Source organism: Gallus gallus, chromosome 14 (assembly GCF_016699485.2).
Source record: "Gallus gallus isolate bGalGal1 chromosome 14, bGalGal1.mat.broiler.GRCg7b, whole genome shotgun sequence".
NCBI classification, from domain to species: domain Eukaryota; kingdom Metazoa; phylum Chordata; class Aves; order Galliformes; family Phasianidae; genus Gallus; species Gallus gallus.
In genome coordinates, this window is record NC_052545.1 from 4,243,917 (window position 1) to 4,268,616 (window position 24,700).

At 50.9% G+C, this 24,700-nt stretch overlaps 1 protein-coding gene across 13 annotated transcripts in view; it reads right to left on the minus strand.

Moving 5' to 3' along the window:
- The window catches only part of RNF216 (ring finger protein 216), a 63,783-nt gene extending 39,355 nt beyond the window's left edge, over positions 1 to 24,428 (minus strand). For 2 of the 13 annotated variants that reach the window (XR_005839779.2, XM_015294371.4), the window contains exons 1-13: positions 24,209 to 24,278; positions 16,181 to 16,309; positions 14,992 to 15,125; positions 13,216 to 14,073; positions 11,851 to 11,927; positions 8,249 to 8,351; positions 7,444 to 7,608; positions 6,271 to 6,385; positions 5,860 to 5,999; positions 5,145 to 5,195; positions 3,973 to 4,110; positions 2,792 to 2,940; positions 2,281 to 2,359 (exon numbers count right to left, since the gene is read on the minus strand). Coding sequence is in view for 12 of the 13 variants with exons in the window: in XM_015294371.4 (XP_015149857.2) it covers positions 2,281 to 2,359; positions 2,792 to 2,940; positions 3,973 to 4,110; positions 5,145 to 5,195; positions 5,860 to 5,999; positions 6,271 to 6,385; positions 7,444 to 7,608; positions 8,249 to 8,351; positions 11,851 to 11,927; positions 13,216 to 14,073; positions 14,992 to 15,125; positions 16,181 to 16,247 (2,076 nt within the window). In the remaining variant the exon portion in view is untranslated. Of the gene's footprint in view, positions 1 to 2,280; positions 2,360 to 2,791; positions 2,941 to 3,972; positions 4,111 to 5,144; positions 5,196 to 5,859; positions 6,000 to 6,270; positions 6,386 to 7,443; positions 7,609 to 8,248; positions 8,352 to 11,850; positions 11,928 to 13,215; positions 14,074 to 14,991; positions 15,126 to 16,180; positions 16,310 to 16,388; positions 16,480 to 19,799; positions 19,903 to 20,992; positions 21,105 to 23,332; positions 24,279 to 24,391 lie in introns of those variants that run through there. The other 11 variants (XM_046901019.1, XM_046901017.1, XM_015294365.4 and 8 more) reach the window with 11 other exon arrangements.
- Between the last annotated feature and the right edge of the window lie 272 nt (positions 24,429 to 24,700).

A 24,700-nucleotide genomic window follows, 5' to 3' on the forward strand; every position in this document is an offset into this window, starting at 1 on the left:
GCACCCACTCAGCCACAGACAGCAACCAGCAGCTCTGCCCATGGCTGAGGTTCTAACAGCCGAGTTCTGGTCCCCGCAAGGTGCCAGTGGGTCAAAGTACAGGAGATGTGGGTGAGATGCACAGGGAGTAATCTGTGTATGCCTACAGCTCTTCTTCTGGCTGAACGTGGGTTGGGCTCAACAGAAGGAGTGCCTTCAGCTGGCTTCCATCACTTATTTTACAGCGCGTCCATATCTGGCCCAAATACCCTACGCAAGATTTAAAGGAAAGCCAGAGCATGAACACAAACTCTCCAAGTGAGATGAAGGACCCAGGTGACGGAGCACAGAAACACAACAGGACCGCCACCTGGTCCTCCCTCTCCCCACCCTGTAAGAGCCTTGAGGTTTCCAGAGGCACCTTCTGACCTTTTGCTTTCTGTACCTCCCCTCGCTGCAGGTTCAGCTGTGCAAATGCAGCCCTTCCAGCCAGAGAGGGACTCCTTCCAGGATCAGTCATCACCACCCCAAAGTCTGCCAGAGGCACTGCTAGCAAAGCCAACGCATCCTCTCCAACCTCTGCAGAGTTCCCATAGAGGAAAGGGATAATCTAGCCCTTTCCTCCCTACAGGCAACGGTTTCCTGCGAGCAAGAGCATTAGCTTAAATTCCTCACACTGGAAAGAGACAAGATAGCAGGGAATGAGAAGAATCACCCAAGTTGCTGCTATGAGAAAACACCACATCCTGCTGTCCCAATTCTTCATCCTCGCCTTCAAATCCTAAAGTCGTTCAGACTTCTAAGAAGAGCTCTAAGCTACTCAGCAGATTTTCAGCTAATGAATCAACACAAGCTGTCCAGGAAACCAGGAATCCAGCCCACTGGAATGCTGCAACCCCAGGGCAGGGGGAGCGGAATGGACAAGCAGCATCCTTCCCAGCATAGGAAGGAAATGAAACAGCAAACCAGAAGGAAGGGAACATTTCAGCACCGACCTCTTATCACAGTTACTGTGCCACACTACACATTTTAGGGGGAAAAAAAAACCTTCAATTTTTTTTTTCTTTTTTTGCACATTGGAACATTTGTGTTTCTGGAGCCTGGATTCCGCCCCGTGCTGCTGACACACACACATTCTGAAAACAGCTTGGGTTTTGCAAAAACAGACTTAAAACAAACAGGAAAAGTTGATTTGAACACGAATCGACAGTGCCACCTAGTGCCTTGCACAGCTGCTCCCTGCATCTCCTCCCAGACAGACGAGGTGGGCACCAGCAAAGCGAACCTGGGTACCAGAGACCTGAGAAGGATTTGTGTAACACTGAAGAGCATTCTTCCTCCCTCCCCCCTCACCCAGGAAAGCAAAGTTCACTGCTGGCAACTTCAGTCTCTACAGACAACAGAATTTGACTTTCTCTTGCTTTCCCAGCACGGGACAACAGCTGTACTGCTTATGGGAGCCCAACACTACAGCAGCCACAAGCATAAGTCCAAAGCACCCACAAACTCTGTGCTGCAGGAGCGTGCAGCTCTCTGAACGCTGCATGAGAATTCAGTGCAGTGGTTAACAGCACACACGCCGCCTTGTAGCTTTGTGACAAACACCAGTAGTGCATTGGCCACCACCCACATGCACCAGATGCATGCAGGGCTCTGCTTACGTTGAGGAAACTGAGAAGCAGTTTTTACACTTCTACCTTTCCCCAGGACAGACGGTGCAGAAGCACAGCAGCCAGTTTTCCCCTCTCTGTACCCCCATTGGACCCCATGATTCTTCTCTTACGGCTATTAGCAAGCTTTGGGAAGAGTACAGTGATTTTCTGCCCTTTGAATGGACTTATTCAGACAAGTTTCTGTCCCTTCCAATCAAACCTGTATTCCAGTGATAGCATAAAAGAAAAAGGTAAGATGCTAAGGATAGTGTATAGGGTTGTTTCAGCTCATTCACCAGAAGTTTCATTAGACAAAGGATTACTATTTGCCTTTCAAACACCTGGCTCCCTGCTCCCTTAAAACATTTCTGTATATGCAAGACAGCATCCCAAGGCTTTGTAGAAGCTTTTGTAGCCAACATCTTTCAAGCCTGCCACATGAAAGGGATTCTGTTGTCTGTATCAACACCGCCCTGAGTACATCTGTCCAGACACACAGAACATCAGCAAGATCCAACAAATACCTCCACCGCTGCTCCATGCAGCCACATGAGATCCTCAGCTCAGCTGGGGCTGCCAAGTGCGAGCTGTGCTCAGCTGTGCACCCAGCACTCCAGAAGAGACCCGATGGCCAATGTCACCCAATTACCTTTCTGCAGCGGGGATTAGGGCAGCTGAACCTCTTCACATCGTTGTCCAGTAGAGCTGGGAAGTTACAGAAGGGACACCTGCAGCCCAAAATAAGAGGCTATTAATGCACAGTGCCAACAGTGGATTTAGTCAAAAAGCTCTGCGGTGCTTAACAGCGCTGCCAAGCAAACGCCTGCTGCAAGGATATGCTGACTGCTGTCCTTTTCCTCATATTTCTTCGATCACTTCCCTGTTTGCAATCAAAATGTCATACACTCAGCGCTACTTTAGACTGTACAATATAGAGGATCAGCAAAGAGCTTGCAAGCGAGTCTTAAGGGAGACAGCCCTATTGAGTTTTAATCTGCTCCCAGTCAAAGGCGGGCCAACCTGAGTAAAAACAGCCCTGGCAGGCAGGAGCCTGAAATAGCAACGCAGCTCTATCCCATAGCTGACACACATTTAGGGGTTTGGGGAGCCATTTTTTTTACAACAGTTAGAGCAGTTTGCACCTTGCACTGGGCACTGACCTGACAAGCTCATCTGCACAGGCAGCAGCCACCTCCTCCTCGGCTTTCCGCTCGTAGTATTTACACAGGATGGTTTCTGGAAGCACCTTCTCCAGCTCGCTGGTGGGGAACGAACACGTGCAGCTGCCTTCCATGCAGCTGAGCTCTGACTGCGTGTGGAAGAGAGCTCAGTCTCAGTATGATGCTAGTGGCAAACCAGTTAGTGCTTGGAATATTCCACGTAAACCAGAGCAGAGCCGTGCTTAGAGATAGTAGAGCTTTAATCAGCAAGTGGCCGCCAGAAAGCAAGCTTACTATGGTAAGAACATGGCTGGCTCATCAAAGCAGATCAGAACTCAAAACATGTACTGGACATGAAGATGCTTGCTGATAGACTGGATCACAGTTCACAAGCACCAAATCCACCGTGACCTCAAGGCAGACTTATTTCTGCACAATCTCCACTGAGATCTAATACTCTGTTTGTGACCAACACGTTACATTCTTAGCAATGTGGTCATACGTGCAGCTATGTTCACATATAACAGAGATCCCACAGTAGCAAAGTACCCTACAATCTGATTATTATACCCAGCACAAATGAGTACGCACACCTCGGAGCAGGTAATAATTCACATACAGCTCAGTTGGGCATCAGGATACTGCTAACTGCTCCCTGACCTTTTGTACCAACTCCGGTAACTGTCTCAGGAGCAGCAGCATTTGTAAGTGACACTGTGGTTGGTAGTACCACTGAGGAAACAACCCCCAGATTAAGTTGGGATCACAAGGAAGTGATGAGGGACAAATATTTTTAGCTAGGAAGGGACTGGCCAAGTCAGAGATGACACCACATGTGCAGATACCACTGGTTTATTAAGCAGTGAATCAGAACCAGATGAGCTCAAGTTATTGTTACTCTCTGAATGCTGTAGAAAGTTCTCCTAACGATCCATTTCGGTTTGTTCAGCATGAAGCACACGAGATGGAGGTCAAACTAAAATCTTACAACCCAAATCCCATTGGAAAGTTGTTAATGGTGAGACTGACTCATTGGATTGGCATTTCAAGACAGTTCTGATCAAATACTTCCCAGGAAGTGTGGCTACATCTGGTTTAAGCTACAAAACTATGCAAACAGCAACGTGATCACCCAACAGCGATTTATCCTTTTTCCCTTTGTCCAGTTGGGAAATTCTTACCTTCCCAGAGCCAAAGACTGCCTCCTGAGCATATTTAATTAGGCACTCCTTGCAGAACAAGTGACCATCTGCACACTGGGTTAGCTCTTCAAAAGCAAACTCCCCATAACAGCAGCGGCACTCAATCATCTGACCATCCTGCAACACAACAGAAATATTAGCAACAGCAAGAAATAAATACAAATCAATAGTTATAGCAACATACCAACACAGGGCTGCAAATAAACACCCCGTGATGCGGGTACGTACAACTGCAAGCTAGAAACAATGACAACATTAATTATAAGGAGCCATAGTTACACACCATTCCATCAGATATCCTGCTCAGTGGTCAGAATCCACTAAGCAAAAGCAGAAACTCGGTTTTAAGTAACTTAATACCTACACGTCCGGTTTGGCAGATTCCAAAAAGCCAGGGAACACATGGTGTTTTAGTAATTCTTAGCTCACAGGCATAGAAGCATCTTGAGCTGGGGAAGCTGTGATTGCAGAGAAGCAGCAGACTACGCAGCACTCGCATGGGGAAAAGCGAGCTTCAAATCTGTTGCCCTCTAAAGGAACAGTCACCCAGCTGTCTGCAGAAACCCTGCCATGGCCTCCTCAACACAGTTATGAACGCGTGCCCACTTTTTCAAACGTCCAACATCTTCTCTGAAGTTTGGAGAGAAGCAGGAATTGAGACAGAAAAGGCAACCCACAGCAGCTGAACCTATCTTCAACTTTTCTCCATTGAAAAGGAGAAGCCCGATTTTCAGGTTTTTAAAGAGCCCTTTCTGCAAAGGAGAAAGGCCTTTCTGCTGGCAGAGCTCCAAGAACAACAGCAAATCTGCTTCGAAGTCTTCAACAGCCATAACAGCAGTAGCAAGAGCAAGCCTGGTGCTATTCTATCGCAGTGTTTGTCCTGGCCAGTAAAGATACAAGCAGTAGCTGACTGAATTACTGCAGATCATTACGTGCATCAATACTGTCTTGCTGGACTCAGCTCATCTACCCTGTCCAAAAGCCAGCCAACACACACTATGCAGGTTTTGCCAGCTCAGCAAAAGCAGTACGGTGCAAATGCAGCTGGTCAGGAAAGCTCCCTTCCAGAAGCCAGGAAATTCTGAAGTGCTAAGTGCAAAACAGCACCTATGCATGAGCTGAACTCAAGGGATCATCTTATACATACTGACCTTCTGATATTGTTCCTCATTCATCTGCAGAGCAAGGAGAAAGTCTGCATGCTGTAAAAGAGACGTGCATCTTTATTTACAGAATAGATAAAGCAGTTATTGCATTATCTCAAGATTTACAGCCCACCACAAAAGGCACACTGTCTGCTCACAACATCACTCAGCCCATCCCTGCAGTCCATTAAGATATTTATGATTCAGCTAAAACAGATGGGGGGAACGCAAAGGCAGCAAGAACAAAGAACCAAATTCGACATTACAAGGGGCTGCCCCTTCATGTTCCTATGGGTAGAGCTCAACTCGATAGGCCTCTCCGGTGAAAGCCCCAAGGAACATTATCATTGCTTTTAAAAGGAGGCACTAACCATCTGCTTAGGAGAAGCTGATCTTTAAAGAAGCTACTTCAGAAAGAACCGTATGTGCAGAAGGGTGAATTCTCTATGGGAGACAACAGAGCAGCAGGCGTTGCAGGGTTCTGCTTTGAAAGACACAGACCTCAGCAAGGGAGGAGATGTTCTGGAGCCTGAAGTGCCAAGCTCTGCAAGGCAGTGAGTGAGCAGACCGCCGTGGGTCTGGCAGCAGAGAGGTTAACGTGGAGAGTTACTCAAAGTTTTGCTCAGTGTTTGAGTTTCAGCAAGAGGCAGATTTCCACATTCGGGACAAAGAGCTCTGCAGCCGTTTGCACCAGCAAACCAAAGCGGCTCCTACCACTCACCTCTGCCATCTCTTTAACTTTTTGCTCATAGAATTCCTGCTCCAGTAGCACTGGTGGGAGAAGCGAGAGCTTGTCATAGGACCTCCAGTGCCGCCTCTTGTTCTCCAGGAAGAACATCCGCTTCTCAATCTTCACATCCCCTAAAGCAGAGTTACAGACACCATGAAGCAGGACGGGGCAGCAAGAACAAAGCTCAAATCCTTCCTCCTCTACACAACTTCAAAACCTCAGGCACCACTGTACCAAGCAGATGTACTAAGGAAGAGCATCTCCAAAACAGACAGCAGACAGTGACAGAAACATTGCTGTTTTGGGAACACGTCCCTTTTCAAGGACAGTCCTTTCTAGCGTAAGCCTGTTCTGCTTACAGTAATCAAGCAGAGAGCACAATACACACTGCTTGTTATTTACCTTGCTCAAATTTGAAATCTATATATGAATACTGATTCATTTCTTTTCTCCTTTTTCGTTTCCCACTGGTTTCCGGAGACAGCTCCTGCCACTTTTTGATGGCATCTGAAAAGGCCTGAAAACAAAACAAAACCAACATGCAGCTTTAAGTCCCTTCTGTTCTCTGGGAGAAAGCAGAAGCACACAGCTCAGATCAAAGCACTGCACAAACAGGTGCACAGGACTGAAGTAAAACAGGAAAGCCAGGCACCACACAGAGGGATGCAGACCTCTTCCCTTTGTCCACCTTGCTGCTTCACATACTCATAAAGCAATCGTTCCATTACAGCAACGTAGCCACCAGGCAGAGCTGAATGGTACCTTGCACTGCCTCAGCTATTAACACTAATACAGCTGCTGCCCATACTGACGTAGAGCTGATCCTTTTTTCCTTTAAACTGAATTCCTTTTTTGAAGGTCTACAGTTAGAACCTGGTTTTGTTCAATTCAAGTACTCAGTGCTCAGTCAAATGAAGAGGAACAGTGGTTTTTGCTTTAGCCAAGTACTGGAAGGGTAGAGAGAGAAGCTCAAGCAAGAGAAGCATATCAGAGCACATCCAGTCACAAGCCTGAAGCTACATTCACATTTAGCCTGGTGATGCTCCAGAACAAATTTCTTTGCAGTTCCATTACTGTGAAAACTTCCACAAAGAATTTAATGATTCACTTCATAAGTCATAATTGCAAGAAATAGGGCAGTGAGACTTGGCCTTCTCCTCAATTACATGCTGTCACTTACAAACTAATAACAGCAGTCGAGTTAAATGCTTTAAGACTTGGCTAAATGTCTCGGTTTTATTGGCAATTACACCCCACTTCCGCAAGGTACAGGAGTACCTCTGAGTTAATGCATCACTTATCATAAACTAGCTATCGTTTCAACCATTATTCTGTTACAGAAAAGTAAAAGCTTCCTGCAGCATTCTATCTGGCTGATGAGCTTTGCAGGAGTCTACTAAGCAAAGACTTCTTGAAAGGAAAGGAGGACAATTACAACAAAAAGCCCACAGAGAAACCCCACGTAACCACACATCCCGAGAAGCAAGTGGCACAGTAAGGCTAAAAGACATCACACTGCTCCCCACACACAGCACGGGCAACCCTGGGGAAGAAAACAGAGCTGAACAGGAGAACCTTTCGTGTGATTGCATAGTGTCCCTTGAGTTCATGTAGCGCCCACTTAATGTCTTGGCTGCTCAGCATCTTGAAGTCTGCCATGAGAAGGTCAGCTGCCTGAATAAAGCACCGCTGGTCGAGCGGGGCAAGCTTGGAGAAGTCAAAGTAGTCCACTTTAGGCACCTAAGAAGGAAATGCAAAAGATGAGGGAGGATATAGAAAGACTTGCTACACGTACACACACACCTCAAACTACTCTTGCAGGATAGGAGCCTTCTGCAGGACCCCCCCAGACTGCGTCACCCTGTTCTGAGCACACATCTGAGCAGCAGCTGGGAGGACAGCGTGGGCGTGAAGGTGTATGCTGTGCTCCTGGCAGGACACAAGACAAGTAGCTTAAAGCCACTGTGTGCATCAAGGAGGGAGACTTGCACTTAAGAGGCTGAAGAGCGATGCATCAAGGTCACACAAAATAGTCCTCAGGCCAAAGTACTACATGTGACAGAATGACCAAGAACTCCTACAATGGATGTCACATCGAGCACTTCAGCCAGCGGGTGGCTGACAGGCAGGCAAGCCTGAGGGGCCTGCTGATGGCACAAAGCAGACGAGAGGCAGCTGTGCAACAGCAAAACAGAAGAGTCTTGAAGTCATCTTGCAAGCAACTACTGCTACTTAACACCATCTGAATTGCACCTAGAGGCCTCCTATCAAAGCACGGCTCAACGTGAGCTCTGCGAGTACACACAGAACCACACACCCCAAGATCACTTCATGGTGGACAGGCTGGAGGCGTGCTGTAGATGAGGGTATTCTCACTTGCCTTTGTCTCATCTTGGCTGGCAAGCAGGCTGCTGCTGGGATTTAAAACCATTCTGCCTTCCTTCTTTGGGTAATCTGGGTTTTCCAGAAGGAAGTTACAAAGTCTGGAAAGAAAAATACAGTTAGTTCAGGTCTGGGGAGCTCAGGCTCATTCCTCACCGGTACAATTGCTAGCATCCTCTAACGAAGAGGCTGGGCAGGCAAGCCACAGCCTGCCCTGTGAGAACCAAGAGAGGTCTCAGGCTGGAACAGACCAAAAACAAATGACTGAGAATTAAGCAAAGAATTATCAGTTGCATGACTGCAGAAGGGAAAGCAAATAGATGTCTTTCAACAATTCCATGTGCCTACACGAAGCTCATACGGGTCAGCTACTCGTCAACATAAAGCTCCACGCAGGGGGAACGATCAAGCTCGCTTCCCACCCACAGCCACGTATGTGAGCAACACCTCCTCAGGCTACGTGACTCCATCTGCAGCACTGCAAGTCGAGGAGCACTCACGTTCTGCTATGAGGAAACAAACATTGTGAGGACTACACAAGAAGGAACAGTCGCAGCACAGCAGCGTTAACTGAGACAGCTGAGATGCACCGTGCCACACGGATCTATGGAAAAACAAGCACACAAATCCCTATCACAGCTGCAATAGGCTGAGGTCTTCCTGGTCAGAAGATTACTGAATCACATTTTTATTATAGCCTCTGGCCTTTAACTACTTTCCCATAAGGGCAGAGACAGAAACACATCTAAAATTGTTTGCATCAGATACGTACTGCAAACACAGCTCTCCCTGTCACGGAGCCTGAAATCACAATGGCATTGTGCAAGTTACACTGCAAACTGGTCTGGTGGGAGCGGCATTCAGAAAATGATCACTAAAAATAGTTGGCAAATGACATCCCAGACGAAGCGCTGCGTGCCTCAGGTCCTGCTGCAAACAATTGTCGCTCTGTCAGGCCAATTTAGCTGAACTGAGCATTTCAGCTCCGGAAACCCTCCAGCAAGTGGTTTCGGAATACCCCACTGCTGAGATCCACACCCACTGCAGGCAGCCCTACCAAGGGGCTCTGAGCCTCCCCTGCTCGTTCTCAGCCCCCAACCCCTGCTGGCTGGGCCGAGGAACTCAGGCCCTCAGTTCTCCCCCCCCCCCCCGCTGCAAAACAACACCCTTCTGAAAGAGCTACGAGGAGCAATTAGCATTCATAAAACTGTTTGAATAAGAAGGTGCTAGGTTGCAGCAAAGACATAATTGCTGCTAATTTACATTCCCGATGTCAGAAATCGGCCCCTAATTAAGAGATCTGAACCAGCGTGCAGCATTAAGCTGCTATCAGGGCACCGTTACTTCAGCCCCTCGTCCACATTCAAAGCAGAGGCATTGCTTTCTGTTTAATCACATATTGACATCTCCAGCCAGGAGATTCTGGCCAAGCTGAAGGCTTCCGCACACAAAGGCTGAATGGACGATACCCAGCTGGGAGCAGCTCTCACACCTTTCACATCAGCTGGAAGTTTTAAGACCATCCTATTGGAAAGCAACAAAACATCCCGGCACCAAAGGTTTAACAGCTTCCATCTCCTTTGCTTTTGTCAAAGATAACTGTTCTAATCCAGCGCAACAAACCTCGAGGAGCTCAAACACGAGGGCTCAGCTGCAGCACAGTGCATTTGAGCTCTCCTGCACTCTGCCTTTTGGTGCTCGGGACTTTCAAAGATGTCAGCCCTCAGCATCCAACAAGGAGTTAAGTGGGTCCCAACGCACGCACACTCGTAGCACTGCTCTGTAATATCTGCACCCCAGGACACAGAGCCAGCTAAAAGCCTCATCCCTGGCCAAACCCAGCCACCCCCAGTTATTATATACCTCGAGCCTGATTCAGCTTGACACGCCGTGGAGATCAAAGAGCCCCTGCCAGCAAGGCTGCCCAGTGCCACGACCCATTTGTTCCGATACAAAAGCCACGGTGACAATTCAAAAGACAGTTTGGTTAAAGGAATAAAAATATGGGGAAGAAATCTTTATCATCCAGTAAGCCTGCCACGCGCCGCTGAGCAGGCACTGTGGGCAGCCTGCGGGGCAGCCCGTAAGCACCTTTTCATCTCCCTGGTTCTGCAGCACACAATAGCAGAGAAGAGATTCCGGGAGCAAAAAGGGAAGGAACGCATTAAGACTTACAGAAGCCGAGATTTAATTCCACCAGGCTTCACTGAATCCTTGCAGGATACAATAACTGGTTTTGCACACAATCCCTGAGAGGGTCCTGCAGCCACACACCTAACTTCAATGGCCCGGCAGCCCCAGGGGGGAGCGCTGTGTGCCTCCTGCACTTCCAACACAGCCACCCACAGCACGGGCACCTGAGAGCTTCTCGTGCTCAGTGTGTCACTGCTGCAGGGAAAGCACTACCAGACAAGAAGAGTTGCAACCTGATGAATTCCTAACCCAGCAGTGTTTCTCCCAAGGCATGATTTCACAACACAGGCAAAGGGATAAGAAATCTAAGGATGATTCCATTTACTGGGCTTAGTTCCTTGCCACTCTTATATCCAGTAAGCCTCGCATACTCCAATACTGCTAACTGTAAGGGCATCAGATCCATACAAGATAAAGTGAATCCTATGGCAACCAACACCTATTCTTCATTTTTGTGTCATGCAATAACCACTCTGAATGTGTTTCAGTGACAGTTACAGAGAGAAGAGAGCGGCCACCCAACGTCAGCCATCATTTACCCCACACCCCTGTGCTTCCTGGTGCCAACACACACAATGTCTCACTCTTCAGCTGCACAAGCTTTACTCACCGGGGTGGGGAGATGATGCAACTTATCAACAAGGTAAAGGACTTGCTTTAGTCTTTTGATTCTAGCGTGACTCTCAGAGATGAGATATGATCCTTAACAAGGAGCCTGGAGGTGCTGGTACAGTCAGCTAAGCAGCAGACCTCGGGGTGATTTCCCATAGCTTTTACTTCCCTCATTGGCTCACATTTCTGCTCAATTTGACCAAAATCTGTCCATCAGCAAACACCCAGAATAGGTCCTACCAGTCTTCAAATGTGCTTATCTGCAAAAGGTGGTTTGAGAGGAACTCAAACGGTACCACTGCTATTCAAGGGGATAAAAACCAACACCACGGCATCGAAGGAAGAAGTCCAGACCAGTGTCAGTTTTTATCTGGAAAAAGGCAGGAAGAGGCAGGAAATGAAGTAGGAAATTGATTTCTGCAACCCAAAATTCACCAACTCACCTCTGAGCTATGTGCTACAGAAGCCAAGCCCTATTGCTGACACCTCTAACAAGTCTGGTAACAGGAGGAGACGATATGTAATGGCTTTAAATCTTCAGATAACTAGTTAACAGAATGTGCAAATTATCTTAAAAAGCAGAGAAGCTACAGCATGATGTCAGAATCATAGGAGCTTTAAGAAAAGCTCTATTACACATTTAAAAAAGAAATCCATGCTTTTTGGCACCACCAGCACAGTGCTGAACTCCCAGCCTGGATACACTCAACAGCATTATTAGCAGGAAGGAAATTGGAAGTGTGACTGCAGCCAACCTGTTTTATGGTATACTCTGGCTCTTGGATCCATACTTACACGTTTAAGTCATAGCAGTCCTTGATGCTGATTAGCTCTTCAATATATTCCTTCCTCACATCTGGAAATCTCGCTTCCTACAGTAGGAAAAGCTAAGGGTTATACAGGTATTAGAGGAGCCGCATAGCACAACCTTGCAACAGCACCAAAGACAGAAATAAATGTATGGGTAGTTATCTAGCATGCTCCCAAAACAGGGGCTAAAATGGGATCCAGGAGACTGTTTATATCCATACGGCCTGGATACTGCAAGCTGCTGGCTCTCCTGGCTCCACAGGATAAATAATAGGTCTTTTTTTATGAGTATGGGTAGTGGTGTGAGTGGCTGCGAGTGCCTGGCCTTACGAGTGATGCAGGGTGGATGGAAAGAGGAGAGGCACATAGGTACAAACTACAACACAAGCAAAGTTAATACATACCCCCAGGTGGAAGATAAAGGGCTTTGAGGTTGTGTGCTGGAATACATTCCAAAGCAAGAGGGAAAAGAAACAATACACAAACTCTTGACGAGAGCAGAGCAGACAAGAAACCTTCAGTGGCATTAGCCATGTAGCCAAGAGCCCTTTAGTGCTCTCTAATTGGCTTTCCATGTGGGTATTGCAGTTGGTTGCACCAGAGGGTACTTTGCTTTGCAAGACTGAACTGGGCAGGGCTGTTAAACAACCCAAACAACGTAACAGTATGTACTCATCCATCTCTCAGAGCAGGTCAGCAGTCACCAAGGTCTTACTCTGACAAGTGAGTGTTGATGCTGTGCTGCTTGGAGAATAACAGTATTTTCTCCATCTTGGTTTCCCAAATTGAACCAGGTGGAATTAACATACAGTAAGATGCAACAGATTTGCACAAGATAAGAAATAATAAAGAACATTTAAGGAAAATCCATAAAGTATCAAAAGAGAGCCTTCCTCCCTAGCAGGCAGTGGGATGACTGTGCCAGAGGAGAGGGGAAACCACCAGATGTGAAGCATCACCAAGCATTGTTTCCTGCTGTTTTTGCAATGCTCACCAAGCTAACAAACATAGCACAGCTATGAAGAACAGACCTGTGTTACTTTACCTCCCTGCATCCCAACACACTCCATACAGCTCTGGTACGTTTTCCTGGCCAACGACCCACCCCAAAGCAAACACCATTGGGATTCACATCCGTCATCACTGCTGCCACAGCAACGGGGTTAATCTCTTTAAACCAAAGTTATCCAGGTCTGCCCACTGCACGCTCACGATGTGCATTGCTGAGCCTCAGCCAAAGCAAGGAGAATTTGCAGCTGAAGTAAACGGGAGCTGTGCTTTGAGCACATGCAACGCTGCATGCCTTGGAAAAACTGAAAGCAACATGAATGCAAAGCAGGGAATGCTTACCGTCTCTCTGATGAGCAGAGCAGTGAAGTCCTGGTCCTCCTGCCCGGCAGCCCCTTGTTCTGGCACACTGCTAGATCCGAGTTCATGCGAGCCCTGTGCTGGGAAGGCCGGGCCAGGCTGCTCGTTGTCTGTCGCCTGCCGTCCCCTCGTCTCCTCTGGTGGATGTGCTGGCTGCGGCGAAGCAGGACCCGGAATGCCATCCTGCTGTGGCTCCGGTCTGGGGAAGGCCGGCCCTGGAGCCTCCTCTCCATATGCCCTCAGAGATGCTGACCCTGCCTCGGGCTGCCCCTGCTGCGGCACGCAGCCGTTCAGCACAGCGCGCGGCTCCTCGTCCAGCGGCTGCAGGCAGGGGGGACCCGGCGGGCTGCTGTCCTGGATCTCCTGCTCTGTGTTGGTGGTTGCAGCAGCTGCTCCTTCAACGTTCTGTGAGAGCTCTGCCTTCCAGTCCTCCCCTCGCCAGCCCTGGGCTTCCACCTTTTCCCCTTGTGGCGGTGGAAAGTCTGCTTTCCCCAGACTAACGAGGTCCCTGTTAACAAGCTGTGCACTCGTTTTTATTGCTGGAAACAAACTCGGGCCAGGCTCGGGGTCACTCGTAAGTTCAGACCTGGGGCCATTCAGCTCAGGTGGTCCAGGCTGCTGCAAGGCAAAGTTCACGCTCTCTTCCTTGCTTGGTCCAGCACTGCTCTGCACCGTGTGATCTTTCTGGCCCAGCAGAGCTGAGACCTCATCCTGCACACACGCACTCCCCAAAGGCCCTACAGCATTTTTAGATCCTCCTTCTCCCACAGCGTTCGCACCCTGCCACTGAGCAGCAGGTCTGATGATGTTGGGACGCACGAGCTGCTGATGCTTGGAGGTCTAAAAAGAAGACAGAGGAGAATAAGTAGAAGTTCTTTCCTACTCATCAGAATCCTTGTTCCAAACGATCTTTTGCATCTCACCAGATTTCTGATGGGAAACAGATGAAAAGCCAGTTTAGCAGTGAGCGTAATAAAGCATAAAGCCACCACCCAGAGATCTTTGTTTCACTGAACTCTATAGTCTGCCCCCAGGTGCTAAGAGTGCACTAGTTATAAAAGAACATTCAGCACAACTGGAGATACGTGGGACTTTCAGCACTGGAATAATTCCCACAGCTCGCCCCAAACCCCACTTCATTCCCAAATGGTCTGAGAAGTAGAAGCTAACTGATGGTGTCTTTGCACCTCAGCTAATCATTTGTACAGGCAGCAGGAACTAAAGCTCAAAACGTTCATCTCTGGCCTGGCTCCTGCCTCTGGCAAGCTAAGGCTGCTGAATACAGGTAGAGTTTGAAGGTTCTTTGCCACTGTTTTCAAGTAAGGAACAGAAAAGCGTCTTTGCAACCCACTTCCTCAATGCCTCTGGTTACTGTAGCAGACAAGTGGGACCTGCTCTGAACTGCACAGCTGAAGGACACAAGGTTAAGCAAGGTGCAGGTTTTGAACACCTGCATTCTAAGGAACAAGTTCACTTCTCTGCCCACCTTTCTGGATTAAGAAGGCTCTAGTTTCCAAGCAGTTAAGTAGAACTTCAAGTACTACACTGTTAACAATTGAATCCTCCTCTCCTGTGCCCAAAAGTTGATTAAAAGCTCAAATCCAGCAAAATGCTCTCTTGTCACCACTCATTTCAGACATCCTAAGGAAGCCACTTTAACTAGGCAGGACTCCCCCAGGAACACATTGGGTATCTGTGCATGAGTTGGTTATAAAGGCTACGAATAAAGCAGCAACAAATACAAAAATGAAAAATTACCTCTGCCAAGATGACCACATCTTCATCATCATCATCCTCGTGCTGCTGCTCTGCTGGTGTTTCCTGCAAAGGCAATTCTTCATCCGAGGAATCTGATATTGTGATAAGACCTTCATCCCTGCGGTTTATTCGGTCTGTAGCAAGGTAAGTTGTGTTAGCTGCTTGCAAATTACTGATACATCTGCAAAAGCAATCCTCACATTTGCATTGCAGCAAGAAGGAAGAAGCACTTTGAGGTCACAGCCACTCCTGTGATCCTCAGAGCAAAGCCTTGCACAGACTATAGGTCAAGACATCACAATGGCTTCCATGCAGAGATTCTTCCATCCTAAGCATTACCACGAGTCAAGCTGCTGCAAAAGGTGTTCCCAGTAATTCAAGTACAGAGTCATTTTTAGAGAGATACCCTGAACTTTCAGTATCTCAGGCACTACACATTTTCTTTTATTAACGTGCAGTACATTCTAAAGGACAGATAAGGTTCCGTGTGCAACGTGGCATCTTCTGAAAGAGTGACTTTGTGGGAGCACCGTATGAGAGCCTGAGATAGGGCCCTGACTGAGAGTGCAGATGATATCCTGCTATGAGATGACAGTCCCCAAGGTTTGTCACAAGTGTAATAAAGACACTACTGAGCAAAGCTGCAGGAACTGGGGAGGGAAGGACCAGCCAGAAGCAAAGGGTTTCTGCACTGCCTGAGCAGCACACACCCATGCTTTCTGTATGACTTGACACAGTGCTTTGGTTTACACTTTTGTAACTCTGCAGCAAATCAATACACAACCACCTCACCTTCCAGACATACAGAGAAAGGGGCCATTCTGAACTGCACTCAAAGGAATGGGTGCCAGTGCACACTGTCCCATCAGGTTGTTAAAGGGTGGAACACCACGAGCCCCTCAGCTCTGCTGGAGCTCCTCTGCACAGCCAAGGAGTCATAACTCTGCCTCAAGGCAGTGCAGCACCAGAGAGGCAAGAGCCAAGCATTTTGCATGCCAGCAGAAATCGAGAGGCTTTGCAGCTATCTATAGAAAATTAAATAAAACAGCAGGGTGTGACATGACGAGACAGACCACGAGCAGTTTTCTATTAACAACACTCCTGCACATTTAATATCTATTATTCCTGCTGCTTGTAAGCAGGGCTGTGCAACTGTTACTTCAGGAAATACGCACACATCAATGCTCACCTTTTCCTCTGTGGCTATGGAAGCTGCTTAGGTGAACTGCTTCTTCATTTCCAGCTCTCTCTGCCATTTTCAGTAGCTGTTCCCAGAAGCATCAAGGCCCAGGCATGGCACTCAGGCTAGAGTGAGGAACTAGAAGACAAAAACAGGAGAATAAAGCATGTTTCGGTTTCAGTTCTGACTCTCAGCACAGCATGACTGCAGAGCACACCCAGGCCAACAGAGTAGAGCACGGAGATGCTCAGAGCTGTGCAGCTGCAGGAGGGCAATGCAGCTCTGCCCAGCCACCACCCAGACCCTCTGCGGTTGCAATCAGAACCGGTTTCTGTTTCCAAGAAGTCACAAACTCAGAGCGGTGTTTCTGCCACCACCTGCTGGTAAGAGGAGTGAAAGCTTCAGAGCAGGGCTGCGTGCCCCGGGCTCTGCAGCCTTCACAGCCAGCACCCAGTGCAGGGAACAGACCGTGCCACAGCACCAACCCAAGAAATGTGGGCATCAGAGCCCCAGCGGGCATCGGAGCCCCAGCAGATCTGAAAGCTTGGCTGCTGAGAAGCCGAATGCAAAGCGAGGTGCTGCTGCAATGGAGACAACCACCCCAAACCCTCAGCGCCCCGTGTGAAGGCTGGACTGGGGCTGCAGAGCAACCAGGGATGCTCATCTCATGCCATCCAGCCACTGACCCTGGGAAAGAAGCTGCACCCCACGGGCAGTGTGTGACCAGGCCCAGGGACAGGCAGCACTTACAGGAAACACTGCACTGCCACCACCCGCTGTTCCAAAGAACAGCCCTGCCTGCTTTATGACACATCCCCTCCTCTATTGCAGTTTGCTAGAGATTCCAGGACACACCACCGCTCCCAAACCACACAGACACAGAAGGGACGGGGCTCCTTCCCAGGACAGAGCTTTTGGGACTGAGCCCTGCCGGCCACCTGCTCACAGCCCGGCACCGCGCAGGGCTCCAGCATGGGAGGGATGGATCACTGCAACCTGAACAGAGCGTTTCCATTTTGTGCTCTGACAGCCCTCAGCTCCAGTTGCCATACAGCAGCTAAGCACAGACTGAAGTTGGAGCAGTATTTGGTCACTGGAACACAAAAGGAGGTCTTTGTATTGAGAAGTATTCACCTCGTTGTTAGAGCACTGAGAAAGCTGTATTATTAAATATTTACTGTTGCATACGTTGGAAGAAAATGGTGGGTCTGCTCTAAAATCCTTTTGCTGGTACACAAAAGCAGTGTAAATCCCTCCTCAGTCATTCTACTTAACTTCCCCTGCAGGGAGCAGGATTTGCAGCTGGCACAGCACGACAAAACCTGTTCAGATGCACGCTATGAACTTAAACATACGTATTCCCCCCAGGAACTATTCGTCCCCATCCTGAAAAAACAGCAGCGCACACCTCCTGCAGAACCAAGACTTTGGGGTTATTTCCCCAAGGTTCCTCAGCCTCTGCCTTATGTGCAAGGAGAAGCAAGCCTCGCTCTGAGTGGCACTTTGGTGGTCAGAGAGGTGCACGAGTGCTGCTCCACTCCCGCATGCTAGCAGTAAGCACGCCTGCTGAAAGCACTGTCCTTTTTAAAAGGTCGCATCCACGTTATTCCAGTTCCATTTGCCTAGCACTTGTGGATAGCTATCACCTCGCCTTGCCATTTTCCCATCCTCAGCCCTCCAAGCGCTTTAGAAAAACAAGATCAATGCTGCTCTCACCACTTACAAGATAAATGGAAGCACTGGAATGAGCGGCGTGGCCAAGGTGAGCAAGCAGGCGAGAGGCAGTGGCAGGAATAGCACCCAGCCCCTGCAGCCAGCCAGGTGCATCCATGCCCACCAGTCCTGCAGGTTTGTCCTGCACAGCTCTCCTTGCAGCGCTCACCTCAGCCCCACCACACCGGGAGCAATGCACTGCGCAAGGAAAAGCCACCGCTCGAGCCATCACACAGCAAGGGATTGTTCCGAGGCTGGCTGGGAAGGGAAAAGCCACAAATCAGCCCTGCAGCACCTAACAGTGCAGACAGAGGCTAGACAGGTGTCTGCTCAGATCTGCTCCCTGCAGAGCTCGGTGGCTCAGATACTCTCCCCATGCAGGGGCATAGAGCGCATCAGAGTTCAGTACGCGTGGGTTGGCCAATCCTGTGACAGCTCCACACTGCCCTGGCTCCAGCTGGGACAGTTATCTTCCTTCCCAGCAGTGGTAGCGGCGCTGTGCTGTGGGTTGAGGCTGAACACATGACAACACCCATGTTTTGGCTCTTGCTGTGCAGTGCTTACACTGAGCCGAGGAGCGCAGCCGTGCATTGCTCAGCAGGTGGGGGCAACCGCGCTGCGTGCCATGCGTTCTGTACACCCCATCACTCATTTTCTTTCCTTCTTTGTTCCATTAAACTGTCTTTATCTCAAGCCATACGTTTACCCTTTTTCCCCCTCAATTCTCTCCCCCATCCCAGTGAGGGCAGAGGGAGCAAAGTGCTGGGAGGTGCTGAGCTAACCCACCACCCTTCCCGTTTGGCACTCAGACACTGTCGTCCATCGGCAGCTCAGGTTCATCTAGAGAGCAATCCGTTCCTTCAGCATCAAGGAAGAGGTGCAGGGAATGCTCTGTGAAGAAGCTCAGGATCACAGGCTGTGTGCCCCCTGCACAGCACCCAAAGACCCACGGAACACCACCCGCTGGCACGGCCAGTTCCATCCAGTGCCACAGTCACAAGTTTTTCACTTGTCCGGCACCAGGACGCAAAGAAAGTGAACTCACATAATCAAAGCCACCCCAGGGGGCTGCCCTACATAAACAACACAAGGAAGGCAAGCAAGGCACACTGAAAGAAGCTATCTCACACCACCTCTGTGACTTGTATGCCTGTTTATAAAGGATAAGGCCGCCGACAACAGAGCCCCAGCGCAACTATCGGCCTCGCAGTCCAAGGGCAGGAGACAAGAACCATTTTAAAAGGAAGAGCTGACAGCTGAAGGCACGCACACCTCCCAGGCAAACTGCACACACACACACCCAGATGTGCCCTCTCCAAAGGCACTGCTCCCAACCACCCCAGGCAGACAGTTCTGCTGCTGGGATGTAAAAGCAGGTCACAGGTGCAGGCCCATTGCTTACACACGAGTCTCCAATCCCACTCAAAATCCCCGCAACCACCACGTTTCATATTTTTAGCCTAACCTAAAAATAGCAAGCAGCAGCGTGGTGCATCTATTCCAACTCCCAGCACAGGCAGAAGTTTCCGGCTTGCAGGAATTGGAGCAGAACCCGAGCAGGCTCCCTCCACCTCCTGTTTGTGCTGTAAAAAGCATCTTCAGATGGTGCTGGGATTTAAAGTGACAGTCAAGGGGGGCCTCTCCTCCCCAGCACAGCGTAGCCTGTTTCTTCCTACTTAGAGCATTTGAGATCTTGAACTCCCACGTACCCGAGATGGGAGCAGACACAAAGTGCTCTTTGCTGGCTCCGGCTCAAGGCAGCAGGATGTGCAGGAAGCACTGCAGGGGAGGTTGGAATTGAAACTCCGACCAAATGGAGGGTAAAAATAAGAGCAACTTGAAAGAGATGTCAGCAGCATTAAGTCATGGTGTGTTTTAGCCTCTCCCCCCATACAGCAACACCACTGCTGCTCACCTATGTTGACAGAAGAGCATCAATTCCTGCCTTCTGCCTGCAGGCAGCACCGTGGCTTCTGGTCGCCTGCGAGCAAGGTGAGGTTCTGACTCGTCTCAAGCTGCTAAAACAAAGAGAAGCTGCTTAAATAATGCATGGCTTGTGACAAGCAGAAACCGAAAAGCTAAAACTCAGCCCTTAAGAAAAAAAAAAAAAACCAACAACAACACAGAATAAACTCCACCTGACCTATTGCTAAGCTTCCAGTGAAACGTTTCAAAGGGTTCAATCTGCTGCGGGCTGCTCCTTGTAACAGCTGCCCAGCAGAGGCAGTGAGCTTAGCAGTGCTTATCATGCCAAGCAGCCTCATCCCGGCTGAAACAAGGCTGGCAAGAAATGCCAAAAGGCTGTTTGCTGTGTGCGAGGAAACCACTGACACAGCGCACACCTTGCAAAAGAATACAGCCAGAGCTGCCAGAGCAGCTCACATCACCACTGCTTCCCCAGTCCATGACAGCGGGCTCCCAGTCAGCCTCATTCATGTGGTTGAGCCACTCCAGTGCAAGGATCGCTCAGCCACAACCCCGGGAAGTGCTCCACTGCCATCAGTTCATCTGCTAACACAAAGTACAAGAAGAAAGGAACCCGTCTGCCTTTATTTTACCCACCTACAACAGCAGCAGGTCTCCCCGTAGGCTTTCCTAGGGAAGGTGAGTTGGCTTTAAAACAGGTGCATTTATTCCCCAAGCTGTGACGGTGCGTGCCTGGCACCTCCAAGAACACTTTGCAATGGCAGCACACGCACAGAACCAACATCTCAGGCTCACAGCCCATCCATCTCCCAAGCCATTGCTTTAAAGAACCACACTGTTCTGACTTTGTGGCCTAAGGGTGGGGACAGAGCACACAGCACCACGTGAACTGCAGCTCTGTCACTTCCAGAGCAAGTTCTAACTCTTTCTTTAAGCCCTGACCTCCCGTGAATGCCAACCAGAGGCCGTTCCCTCTGAGCAGCACCGTTACTGAGGTGCTGCTATCTGAAAGAGACAGGCTGTGCAGGTGTGACACACACCTGTGTGTGCCCAGCTGGTGGTGACAGCACTGCCTCCTGCTCCCTATCAGCCTGGGGGGCCACATAGAAAAGAAATTAGCAGAGAAGCACTCTCACATGTATCCCAGGGCACAAAGGATGCCATGTGTCCTCTGCTACTTACGCCTCACAGAGCGCTCCGGGAGAAAGGATGCAGCATTTCCTCTCCAGATCCTCAGTAGTGCCTTCTTTTTCTCTTCTCTTTTTTAAGGAAACCCAAATGTCACCTTTCAAAGCTACAAGAGAACAAAGAAAGTGGAGTGCAACTCTTGCAGCAGTCATTCAGCAGCTGGGATGCGTGTCTTCAGGTTCCCAGCCCAGCCTTCTATTGCAGAGAAATCAAGGGGTTCAGAGCTGCTCGATGAGTAACGAGGGACTGAGCAGCCCAGACCAGGGGGCTGCGGGGCACCGAGGCACTCTGAGCTGTGGGAACAGCCAGAAGGCTTCAAGGGCTTGGTGTATCGACTTAGAGGTTCACCTCCAGCCATCCTTCTGCAGGCTCCCAGCACTGAGGACTTGCAAAAGGAACGACCTCACGGCTCGCACCCTATTTACTACAGCAGTGCCCTTTTCTGAGCAGCTGCGTGGGGGGAGGCCAGCAGCCTGGCATGCTGACACCAACACACCCCCCTGGATTTATTTCAGCTCATCCACTTTGCTTCCAGCCCAGCTCCATCAGGCCCTGACAGTGCCCCGTGACACAGGCAGGGAACCACAGCAGCACTGCTAATCAGGAGATTTCCTACTGCTCAGCAATTCAGCTTTCCTGAGGATCATTACAGGTCTGAAATCACCATAAGCTCTTCAGCACCGACCCTGAGGAAACATCACTTTTGAGCTGTTTCCAAACTAAACTTGAGGTTCTGTATGAGCGACACGAAGGCAGCGAGGGCATGGTGATCCCCATCAGTGAGACACGGCTGCTTTCTCCATCTCAGTGCTACGGAGAGCAGAGCGCACTCCAGCTCCTAGGAGGCTTCAGTGCCTCTCCTCTCCCCATCCCAGTGCAGGAACCAGCACAGCAGAACAGCAGTGAACTTATCCAATGAACTTATCACCTGTGCTGCAGGTGGTGTCCTAAATTGGCTGCACGCTTTTTGCTACTGGCCGTGCACCCACCCCAGCGGGGAGAGATCTGCTTAGAGCAGTTGAAATCACCCAGGGCAGCTCAAGACACGTCCAGCCATCCAGCAAGGCACGTTGTGCACAAAGCTCCAGTGTGCACACAGACTTCTGAGGCTATCAGAGCCCCTCCTTTAGGAGCAGGGGCCCACATCTGAATTCAAATATACTAAAACTTGGACTTCACGTTTATCTCCAGACCGACTCCACATGCAAAAACCAAGCTCCTGACACAAAGGATTAGTGGTGTAGCTCCGACTGTCCCATAAAGAATGTGGCTCCCGCCAGCACTGACACCACAGCTGAGCCGATCTGCCCACACTGCTCCAGCAAACCGCTCAGTGACTCCCAAAAAACAAACCCAAAGGCACCCACTGCAAACGAATGGATGAATGGGAGCCTCTTCCAGCAGCAACCAGCAACACCCAGAGGGTTCTGCTTCCCTCTCACCGGGGCCTGTGCTGCTCGGGTGTTGCTAATTAGCCCCAGAGTCGCACTTCCTGCCTCTCCCCAGCTGTGCTGGAGTTGCACTCCACCTATTTTTGCCACGGGACTTTTCAGCAATTTGTGACCAACTTCAAAGCACGAGGCACACCGCTACGAGCCGAGCTGTCAGAGGCAGCGCTGGTTCCACACTGCTGGCAGCAACGCCCACTGCATTCCCAGCAGACAAAGCATTGGCCTGCCATGGAATCTGGAGTTCTGGGGCAGCTTCCCGAGCCGGGACAGACTGCCAGCACCTTGTTGTAAAACAAAACATACCTTGTCATCAGCACAGCCCGCCCCCGCCACTGTGCTGGGAGCAGCTGCCCAAAAAGGATGCCTGCAGGCAGGCCGACAGGAGAGTGCTTGAGGAGGGGAAAGTAAAAGGCAGAGGGGAGCCCATTACCGAAACAGCACCAAGTGCTGCTGCAGAGCTGCAGGAAGTGGGGGAAACTCCTTCCAGCCCCAGGAGTCCAGGCACAAACTCCTGTCATGACGACCATTTATTAACCACGCTACACAGACACCCAGCACACAACACCTTTTAAGACGCTCACAGTACCAACAGTCCTAAGGAGGGACAGCAGAGCTTTGTGCAGCATTGGCCCTAGCAACGAGGAGGCCAGGTGAGAATAGCAAACATCCATACGGGGCCCACCATACGGTTTGCACTGCGCTCTGTAACAGCACAGTGCTGTGCAGGAACACACCGAGAACCGCTCCAGACTCACACGCACACAGCAATGGTCTCACACAGCCCCTTTCCCCCAGCAGGCTGCAGGCAGGGCACACCTCACTCCGTGCCCCCCAGCAGCAGGAGGAGCACGCTGTGTAACCCAGCCCCGGTCTGGGTGCCCACCTCACACTCTGCTGCTGCCGGGAGCCTCCTGCAGTTGCTCCAACAAAGACAAGCAGCTATTGCTTTCAGGATTGCAGCACAGCACTCAGTATGCTTCAACACAAACGCAAGAAGAGACTGCAGTAGTAACAGAAGCACAGGTGCACGGCAGCACCATATCAGCCTTTTCAATGCAAAGCACCATTAGTCCCAAAGCAGCGGCTGCACCACAGCGCTTCGCAGAGGGGCTGAGCTTCTCCACGTGCGTTCCGTTCCTGGTACGAGAGCACTTCGGTGAGATCCCGGATAAGCTGCTGGAGGACACAGAGGCGATGATGCTTCTGGTCATAACGGGACCGCAAACTGAGAAGCACACGGCCGGGGCTGCGTTTCTGAGTGGGAGCAGCCGGGGCTCAGCCACACACCCGTGGGGCACTGTGCCGGCCCACACGTGCCTTCCGCCGGGACCCCCCACCTCCCCCCGGCCGCCCCATGGAAGCGCGGCCTCAGAGCCCCCATCACAGCCGGACTGAGCGCTTGGGACTTCTCGGCCAGCTGGGCCGGCACCGTGACCCACAGAGCACGGGGGCAGAGAGGTCTCAGCGACACGGCCCTGAGGACACCGAGCGCCGGGTTCCCCTCTCACAGCCGTCCCCACGACCACGCGGAGGGGTAGGAGAAGCGCCGAGCCCCGCCCGGGGAGGAGGGCCCGGGACAGGGCCGCAGCCCCGCGGGCACTCAGCGCCGAGCACGGCCCCGGCACGGCGGAGGCTGCGAGGAGCTGAGGCCGAAGCAGCCCTGAGGCTGAGGCAGCCCCGAGCCGTCCCCGCCCGGCCCGCTGCCGCTCTGCCGCCTCCCGGGGCGCCCCGCACGGCGCAGCCCCCGGGCGGTACTCACCGGGCCGCCACCCTCCCGCCGGCCCCGCTCCATTTAGCCGCCGCTGCCCCGCTCCTTCCGGCCTGCGCGCAGCACGTGACCGCCCCGCCCCGCACCATAGAGTGGAGCGGCGGGAACTGGGGAAGGGGGCGAGAGGAGAGGGACAGAAGGGCGGCCCCGGAGGTCCCGTCGCGGAGAACGTACCATAGAGTGCGCGGGGGGCGGTCCTCCGGGCGGCAGCGCTCTGCCCCCTTCCGGGCGCTGCGTGGTGGTGGGAGGGGGCGGGGCTAACCGGGAGGGGGCGGGTCTAACGCGGAGGGGCGGGGCTAACAGGAGCGCACGTGGTGCCCGGCGGAGCGCCGGCTCGCGGAGAACCCTGCAGGACGGCCGCCCCGTCGGGAGGGGTATGGTCTATATGGGGTCCCACGAACCCTGGAGGGAGGAGCGTGCCGTGAAATGCTCGGAGATGCCCTGACGTAGGGGGGCACAACGCCCCTCATGGAGGTCCCATGT